Here is a 9,420-nt window from a genome sequence, read left to right as displayed (position 1 = left end):
TCATATATAATATGTATGTTCTTAACCATACAACAAAAAATACGACCCCGTACAAATTCACATGTAACTCAGCTAATTTTTTTAAAATTAAATGATGGAAAGTTTCTATTGAGATTTTGCTAAAACCCACAAAACATGCCAATCGTTATAGGTCACCTTCTCGTCTTATTGTTGTATGGGACGGCGAATTTTGATATGAGTGGTGTAATTTTGGTACCTTCATCCTCTTATTACCAATGTTATTAAAACCGTATCGGTTATCAAACCAGTCAGGGTACTGGTTTAGTGGTTCAATAATTAAACCGTATGCTAGTTAAACTAGACAAACATATTTATATTTATATATATGTAAACTTGTAATAACAAATTTCCAATATGTAGATACTCAAATTTATAATCAATATTCATATTTTACAAAAAAACTTTCATACACAAACATGTTTAGTGCCTTTGAAACTGTGGGATGAAATGGTGGGACTCAATCAATTTGTCACTTTATTTAATATAATTTTTTTTGGAAAATGTTCCATCCACTTCACCACCCACTTTTTCTAACTTTCTCTATTTTCAATCCATTTCATTCCTCTATTTTCAAATCATCTTCTAATTTTCTCTCCAAAAAATTTCTAACTTTTATCTTCTCTCTTTACGATCCATCTTCTAATTCACTCTCTCCAAAAATGCTTCATCTACTCCTTCTATCTTCTCTATTTTTCAATCTATCTTCTAACTCTATCTCCAAAATGTTCATTCAATTATTTCTATTTTCTCTCTTCCCCATTCCCTTTTCTAACTCTTTATCTCCAAAAATATTTTTTTTCAATATTAACGTTATTAACGATGGAAGATGGATCTATGAGAAGATGGAGATGCGTCATAGAAACACAATGGATGACAGATCCGTGAGATGGAGAAGGAGGAAGAAAAAACGTGAAGAAGAAATGAGATGTTTGAGGAAGAAACCAGTTTAGTAACAACTCGGCCGGTTTTCCAATTGGACCAAAAACTATCCGATTTTGGATAGTTTGGACCGATTTATTGCTTATCCGGTCCAACTACTATGCCGTACCAGTTTGGGGTCTGGGGTCTGGTTCGCCGGTTTTCTGATTGAACCGGCCGGTCCGATTTGGTTTTAATATCACTACTTATTACTATGCTTGGAACAAGGGAAATAATAAGATGGGAGACTTAGAAGTACCTTATTTGTTTGGTGGTGAAGATAAATAAAAGTACATATTAGAATGGAGAAATACCATAAAGTTATTGTAAATCACATATATTTATTACTGAATCTATGCGTTTTCTTGTATTAAGATAAATAATAATGAAATAATGAGTAACCGTTAAAGATTAGTCAATGTTGAAGGACAGCCATTTCTATAAATAGCCAAATTAAGTGCAATATTGCTTGACGTTAGTGAAGATTTGTAAATATTAATTCTTGATGGGACCTGGAGTGACTTATGATTGAATCAGTCATAGGTTTTGGGTTTTGCATGCAGATTGTTTAAATGACTATGAGGTCTTACTTAATAGAGTTCTATTATGATAGATATATACAATTTTATTTTATATATAAAAGGACTATTTTTAAGGTTGAACGTCATAGCACAAGATAAATAATTCATTGTTGAACCCTTACTTCTTTTGGACAAGTTGGAAACGTGTTGGTGAGCCCAAAATGACCAAATGTAATTTATATTTACCCAAATTAATCTATTTTAACTCTAATTTGATGGAATCATTACTAAGAATCACCTTATATTCCAATCAAAGTTTAGACTTGGTATTTGGTATAATTTACATGTGTAATTGAATCTATAGAAGATTCTCTTTTTCTTAGCAAAGATGATGCTGAAAGAGGCCATGTTCCAATATGAAATTTAGGAAGTGAATCTAGCCACATTAAACTAATCTCCAAATATTTAGACTAGTTATTAGATGATGTACATATATTTTTAAGCTAATCTCCAAATTAGTCAATATCTAAAGGCAAATTACCAATTAGGCACTATTAAATATTGACTTAAAAGAAAAAGAGAATGATGTAGTCAAGTAAAATGAGTGGTTATAATAGAACCTCTTTTGTAACTAATGAGAAGAAGAGGTTGTGGTGAAACATCTTTGTTTTTGGCCATACAATCCTCAAGACTTTGGCTATAAATAGGAATGCTCCAAGCCATTGTAAGACACACTAATATTCCAGCCTTAGTGCATATTCTCTCTTCTTCTCTTGTTCTAATATTGTGAGGAATATTTTAGTGTTTAATATATACTTGAGAAAGAGTGAACTTGTAATTTTCTTTTATCATAGTGATAATCATTGTTGCTCTTCAACCGTGGACGAAGATAAATTGTTGAACCACGTTAATTTCTTGGTGTCATTTTTTCTATTTAAATTTATCCATGTGTCTTTCGCTATGCACTCTTCAAATTTTCTAATACAATTCTAATTCAGACTAGCAAGCAACATCCTCACTCTTTTCATTTGCCTACAGTAAAGTCACACACTAACAATCTTTAGATCTCCGAAATTTCTAAGTTAAAAGGTTAAAATACAATGCTAACACAATTGATAAATAAATAAATTTTAAATATATAGTCAAAGATTCAATTCATGCTCTATGTATGTAAAACAAACTTTCTTCATAAAGACAAAATCTACTAGATAATCTCTAGGCCTCAATATTATTAAAAAGATGTTTAAAAAAAATTATTGGGTTAGTAAAAAACAAAAGGATAATTACAGGATTATAAAATTTGAGCATTAAATTCAAACTTCAATGAAAAGGCACAATTTATGCCACACAAAAAGAACTTTTCTTATAAAAAAATGTTTTTTTAATATTATGGGAGGTATCTCTCTTATAAAATTCATAGTTATCATTTTTAACAAGTATCGCTTTCAAAAATTAAACTCGTCATCAGCCTTAAAGACCAAATGGAGCATTACAAACACGTTGTTGGTTATATAAAAAAAGAAGAATTAATTAATGAAATTTAAATGAAAGAAATGAATTAATAAAAGAATGTTCCTTTTAAAAAATAAATAAATTATTCAAACCCCTGATTTGTTGAAAGCAGGGGAATTGCAAGGGAAAAGAAGAGGGATAAAAAAACCTTCAGTTTCCAACCTACCCTCTGACGGAGACATGGAAAACGACGACGTTGATATGGTCGGGGAAGACAATAACGAAGTTGTATGTAGTAAATATCTCCATTTCTTCCTTTTCTATTTTGCTTCCAATCCAACGTTGATGAAACCCTAATTGGTTCATTCATCAATGTCAAATATGATTGCAGGAATTGGATGAGATGAAGAAGCGCTTGAAGGAAATGGAAGATGAAACTTCTGCTTTGCGGGAGATGCAAGCCAAGGTCGAAAAGGAGATGGGATCTGTGCAAGGTGATTCCTTTTCTTTTATTTTTTTAAGCTTAATTCGTTTGAAAATTGGTACTTTTTTGGTTGCTACAATACGTTAACAGTTTTTTTGAAGAAAAATTATGGGGTTTAATAAAAATTGTATTTTGTTGTTTATTTGCAACGATCAGTGTTTATGTGGGAATTAGCTGTGGTATATTTGTTTTACATTAGTGAATTTATGGTTTATAACTTATTGGGAAATTAGGATTTGGCTTTGTGCTTGGTAATGCATTGTGTGCGTCTAGCAATTAATTTGTTTGCGGACTAGGACTAAGACTGAAGAGTTTCACTTAGGGTCTGTTTGCGAGTTGGATTTTGGAGGGGAAGTTAAGGCTTCAGAGCCATGAAATACACTTGTGAGATGACTCTGAAGCTTTCCTTTCCTCTTCCTTCCCCTCCAAAACCTTACTCGCAAAAGGCCCTTAGTGGCTGAGAAACATGCTTTTACTTGGTTATGAATGATAAGATATTTCATAGCACTCACTGATGGCAACTGAAATTTTGTCAACTGTTATTTTCAAATATGAAGGGGTTCATGGTTAATGATTGGGGAGTTGGATTAGGGAAAATGATTGAGTTGTTTGATATTTCGTAGTACTCACTTATTGTGCAAGACTTTTCATTACTAGCTATTTTTTGGAATGTTGTTCTATTATTGAATCTTATCTTGAAATAGATCCTGCTAATGCTGCTGGAAGTCAGATCAATAAAGAGGAAGTAGATTCTCGATCAATCTTTGTAGGCAATGTGAGCTGCTTCTTCCCATGTTTATATTAAATTATTAATGCATTTTATTCTGCTTAGTGCCTTTGTTAGTTGCCTTATGTCATGATTCATAATATGGGCTGAATATATTAATGAGATTAACTTACTGTATCTTTTGCCTGAAATTATTGATTCAATTATGAGCCAATGTGTCTATATGTGTGTATGCTCCTTTGAAACAAAATACAGGATTAGCTATGCGTGTATGTTTTGTTTCCATTAATTTCATAGTGGGATTCAGCTTAATCTCCGTAATCTGAATCTTGAGGTTCTCCAGCATTGCACGTGATTTGAAGATCATTAAATCATAATTTTGTGTGGAAGTATTTAATGAGTTTGATACTTCCATATATGTGAGGTTATCAAATTAGGATTGGAATCGAGAACTGAGTCAAATCAAGGCTTATCAAATCAAGGCGTATAAGTTGTGGGTTATTTTAAAAGTCCTCATTTTCCCATGAGTTAGCTCAGTTGGTAGAGCTTCAAGACATTAAACATTAGCACCCGAGTTCAAACTCTGACAGCTACACTTCGAAGACTGTGATAGAACTCAGAAATCTGGCTGCCATTTTTTTACTATATATTTCCATTGGCATGCTGTTAGCAGACCTCCAAACTTTGTTTTCTTGAGCTGTTTTGCTGCATTTCTACTTTGCTGTAGTTTTTTGTTGCAGGACATCTTATCCTCCTATCTTGTAATTCTCTTACTTCTTAATGAGTTTTATCTACTATCCAAAAAAAGGTCTATGTTAGGATGAATAAGGTTGAGAGTAGGGGATTGGGGTCCAAGTCCGTTAGTAACAGAAATATAGCTAGATAATAACTGACAAGTGACAACTGATATTAGATATTAAAAGACAGGTCCGGAGAATGAGGGGAGTTATCAATTGAAAGGAATGGAGGATGGGAGGGCCGAGGACTCTCAATAATCCTGCAGTAGGAGAGCTGTCATACTTGTGTTCTTCATTGTTCTTTGATATCTAATCTAGCATCCCATCTATGCAGATCCAGACATAAGTGTGTTGTCAATAAAGATCTCATTCTTTTCTCTAAATTCTGATCCATTTCTATTACATGCTCTCAGGGTTTGTGATCCATGTACCATGTTTCTTGTTGTTTAATGCGTGAATTTTTCCTTTTTGTTGGTAAGTTGTTTTTATATATGGTGAGTGTTTTGTTGTTTCTGTGTCTTCCATCAACCATTGGTGTATGATTTATGATTTTGAGGGCTCCTATGATAGAATGTAGCATAAAACAGTATAGAGTCTAGAGAAGATTGTAAGGAGATTTGCTTATTGAAAAAAGATGAGGAGGGAAGGACGATAAAGGAAGGGAGAGGAAACTTGTTGCTTAGATATACATATATCCATAAAATAAAATATAAAATTAAAAAGAAGAATCATAAACTTAGCAGTTTGTGATTACTTTGGCATGAATTGAATATTTTGAAGGCTACTTTTTTGGGAAGAATTTCCATTTAAACAAACAGCCATCAGCTGGATGATTACCATGACAAAATATCCTATTCAGTTTAATAACTTAATGCCCAAATTGCAGCACCTGGGGTACCTGGGCTATGTAGGGTGAAAGGTGAATGGAATTTTGATGGCTCAAAGATCAATATAGAAATATATTGCTTGAATTGAATATGGCATGAGATAACACAAATGGACTCTTTCTTATGCTAAGTCAAATTTATTATTTTTTATTCATTTTCATATTTGGAACTCACTAATTTGATTCTCAACCTAGAACATTGGACATTTATTATATTATACAGACCTTAGCTTTAACCTGATTCTTGTATTTGATGTCATCATTAATTATATATTTTAATGAATGAATAGCCTAGCAAATCTAGTACTGAGTTTCCTCCTGCATCTCAAATATCGCAATTTTGTAGAGCATGGACCTCCAAGCCTTGTAACGTTTCTTAATGTTACTTTCCCCCCAAGTAATAGTATGCTAGGAGGTTTACCCTATGATCTTCATCCCAAATCCCCACCTGCCCCAATTACTGACCTTGGTTCATGGCTGTTGTCTTTCTATTACTGATTATCGGCTTCCTGAAACCCCATGTTCAAGCTTTTAGAACATCCTGGAATCAAATTGGAAAAATGGATCTCTATCCTGCATGCAACATAGTATACCCTATCCTAAAAAGTTCACCTTTTTAAATATAGTAAAACTTTTAGGATAGTCAGAACTAATTTCATTTTATGTTGAATGTGTTTCTGTTATTTCAAAGTTTGATTGTGTTTTTTAGTAGCCGCATCTGGCTTTGACATAATGTTTGACTACAATCGCAGGTCATGCTTCCATCTACAAGTTTTCTGGTTTAGTAATGCTGCAGTTGGAAGTATATGAATATAATAAATAGATGGAAGATAAAAAATATGTTAGAAATGTATGATTTTTAAAAAACAATGAGTGGAAAAACAAATGATACAACATACAAGAAAAAAGGAAAGAAAAAAAACATTCTAGGGATAGAGATTAGAGAGGATAAGAATGTTTTGATGAGTTAGTTGTTGAGGAAATTAATGTTCATGGTTTTGTGAACATACTTGTTTTGATCGTGAAAAGAAAGGAGGGAGTCAAACAAAAATAGCTTTATAAAGCTGTCTATAATTTCGTGTGAAAAAGAGAGCTCTTTAGGATAATAGGTTTAAATTAGTGTACTTCCAAAGTTACTGTGGTGGATGGAGAACTTGGATTCCTTCTGATAAGAAGAGGACATGCTTTATAGGTAAAGGATTGCGCCTGGGTATCTGCCATTGTGATTGCGAAGCCAAAGTATGCTTTTGGTGGTGCCTAGTGCTCAAGCAATAAGTAGGCATTCTTTATTCATGGTGAGGGGTCTTTAACACTTGTTTTCTTCCTTGGGATCAAGAGGAAATTTTTAATCTTTCCCTTTCTACTTATGTTTTATGCAATTCACGACAAAAATTGAAGAACAAATAAGTGGGGAAAAGGAAGAAGCTTAAAAGAAGAAGAGTAGTTATGCAAGATACTGTTCATGATACCATTCATTTGTAGTTACTTGATACCTTTGTTTCCTTTTTAATATCTTCTATTTGAACTAAAATTGAAAAGTTGTCTACTTTTAGATCTGCCTAGAACTGTAGAATTGTAAGAGGAAACAATGAACACATATATATGTCATGTTTCCATTGAAGGCTGTAGTGGAGCAGATGTCTGACAACCAAATAATGGTTACAGATCCTATACATAGTCAGCGGCTAAATTACATGATCGTTTGTTGCAATTCTGTATTACTCAAAAGGAGGATTATCTTGGACAATTTTAAACCATTAGATTTCCCTAGAATTGATGGCTAAGATGTGGATCAAGTTTTTAAAACTTACCGTTGGAGTAAGTGGATCCCTACTCTTAGTCTAATGTTCATTTTGGAATGCATGACTTATCAACCATTATCATTGACAAACAGTTGGAAATTATTTGTCTAGACAATGGCAATTGATACTTGGGAAAAAGATCCTCTGGCAGTTTCCTTCATGCTATAGCATGCCCATGTTTTTTATATATTAATTGTCTTCTATCATGATTTTTTTCCTCCCAGGTGAAACTTGTAGTGAAAATGAAATTATTTTGTCGGTGAAGTCTGATGTTCATTATATGCTTTCTTTTCTAGCTGAAATTGATTGCCTTGCCCAAATTGTTTCCTTTTAAGCTGGTTGGAAATTGTGACAATATATGGTGAGCAATAATATTGGCATTTGGTAGTTTGGAGCTTCCAAGAAGGGTGAAGCAATTCCTGCCAAAGAAATGTGATCTTCATTAGTTTGATCCTGTATTAGTGATTGACGAATGACTGTATAACAAGAAAATTCTCATAAATATCCTTTATTATATCAGCTGTTTTGTCAGTTACGGCTGGCTGAATTTTCAAAATCTTATTTTAATTAAACATTACATCATTGTCTAATTATAACTTTATAATGACATCTGGTGAAACAAAACCAGAAAGTGGTGGCTTTCGTATTTTTAAAAATCAAGGTTGATGTTAATTATCACTTGAAAACATTGTTATACCATCTGATAAAATGTTTAGGCTTCACTTGTGCCTTTGCCATCATATTATCTCTTGCATTTGATATTTTCCACAGGTTGACTATGCTTGCACTCCTGAAGATGTGCAGCAGCATTTCCAATCATGTGGGACTGTAAACCGAGTCACCATTCGCACTGATAAGTTTGGTCAACCCAAGGGTTATGCTTATGTAGAGTTTCTTGAAGTAGAGGCTGTTCAAGAGGCTCTTTCGCTGAACGAATCTGAACTACATGGGCGCCAATTGAAGGTTAGAAGAAGAGGTTGTTGCTCTTAAAAAACGTCTGACTTTCCTTTTCTTAACCGTCTTCTCTCTTTTGCACATTTTGCAGGTAACTGCTAAGAGGACCAATGTACCGGGGATGAAGCAGTTTCGTCCCCGTCGGGCCAATCCTTACATGGGGTTTCGAGGCAGAGCACCATATGCACCACCCCCTTTTGCCTATGCTCCATATGGATATGGGTACGTTGTATTCCGTTTCATCCTTTCCGATGTGTTTTCTTTTTGCTGTAATAGTTGACTTATTTGACTTCATTTCTTAATTGTAGAAAGGTTCCAAGGTTCAGAATGGGTATGAGGTACAGCCCCTACTATTGAATGTCCAATTCTATGTTGAATGTTGAAATAAACATATTGATAAATGGATGGACATAATGATACTCTACTCCAGTACTCTGGTTTGAATCATGGCTAATGTTTCTGCCATTCAGTATTATCCTACCAACTAGACGATATGGTTAGTTATGTGAGGATGAAACTTGTAAACATGGCCTTTTCTTCTGCTTTGCTTTGGTATTGGTAATATTTAAATGTTCACCCAAATTACAGTGGTGGTGGTATGTTTATTTTTCATATTTTTGTTGGTGATATGTGTATTTATATTTTGGTGTGAACCAACTATTTTCATGAGAGCAATTCCTTCCTAAGCCATGAAGATAAGTTAGTAAAATGTTTATGTTTTCCATTCTCAATCATACTCAAATATCTCTTCAATCCGTTAATTTCCTTCACAGGTTTAACACTGAAGTAGGGCTACTTGTTTTGAATTATTTTCCTTACCCTTTAGGGCCGGAAACGAGTCAAACCAAGTCGAACCAGGTTCAGCTCGATAAGGATTGACTCAGCTCGAAACTCGACTCGAGTTTGATACGAGTTATT

General features: G+C 33.7%; 1 protein-coding gene across 2 annotated transcripts; it reads left to right on the top strand.

Moving 5' to 3' along the window:
• Window positions 3,063-9,139, top strand: LOC109331936 (polyadenylate-binding protein 2-like). Of its 2 annotated transcripts, none has more exons than XM_019566742.1 (6): window positions 3,063-3,200; window positions 3,304-3,406; window positions 4,101-4,171; window positions 8,320-8,511; window positions 8,594-8,724; window positions 8,811-9,139. In XM_019566742.1, the coding sequence occupies exons 1-6, from the start codon at window positions 3,153-3,155 to the stop codon at window positions 8,857-8,859; spliced, it is 594 nt and encodes a 197-aa protein (XP_019422287.1). In that variant the 5' UTR covers window positions 3,063-3,152; the 3' UTR covers window positions 8,860-9,139. The 2 variants fall into 2 exon arrangements, with proteins under 2 accessions (XP_019422287.1, XP_019422288.1); XM_019566743.1 differs by having other exon boundaries at window positions 3,113-3,204.

This window comes from Lupinus angustifolius, chromosome LG17, assembly GCF_001865875.1.
Source record: "Lupinus angustifolius cultivar Tanjil chromosome LG17, LupAngTanjil_v1.0, whole genome shotgun sequence".
Classification (NCBI taxonomy): Eukaryota; Viridiplantae; Streptophyta; class Magnoliopsida; order Fabales; family Fabaceae; genus Lupinus; species Lupinus angustifolius.
Note: the sequence above shows the minus strand (reverse complement) of the source record. Positions and strands in the feature narration are given on the sequence as shown.

Bases quoted from the DNA above. Each gene is read 5' to 3' on its own strand.
- LOC109331936 (XM_019566742.1), top strand. From the start codon at position 3,153: ATGGAAAACGACGACGTTGATATGGTCGGGGAAGACAATAACGAAGTT. The intron at 8,512-8,593 runs GTTAGAAGAAGA...CACATTTTGCAG, and splicing joins TACATGGGCGCCAATTGAAG to GTAACTGCTAAGAGGACCAA. The intron at 8,725-8,810 runs GTACGTTGTATT...TCTTAATTGTAG, and splicing joins TATGCTCCATATGGATATGG to AAAGGTTCCAAGGTTCAGAA.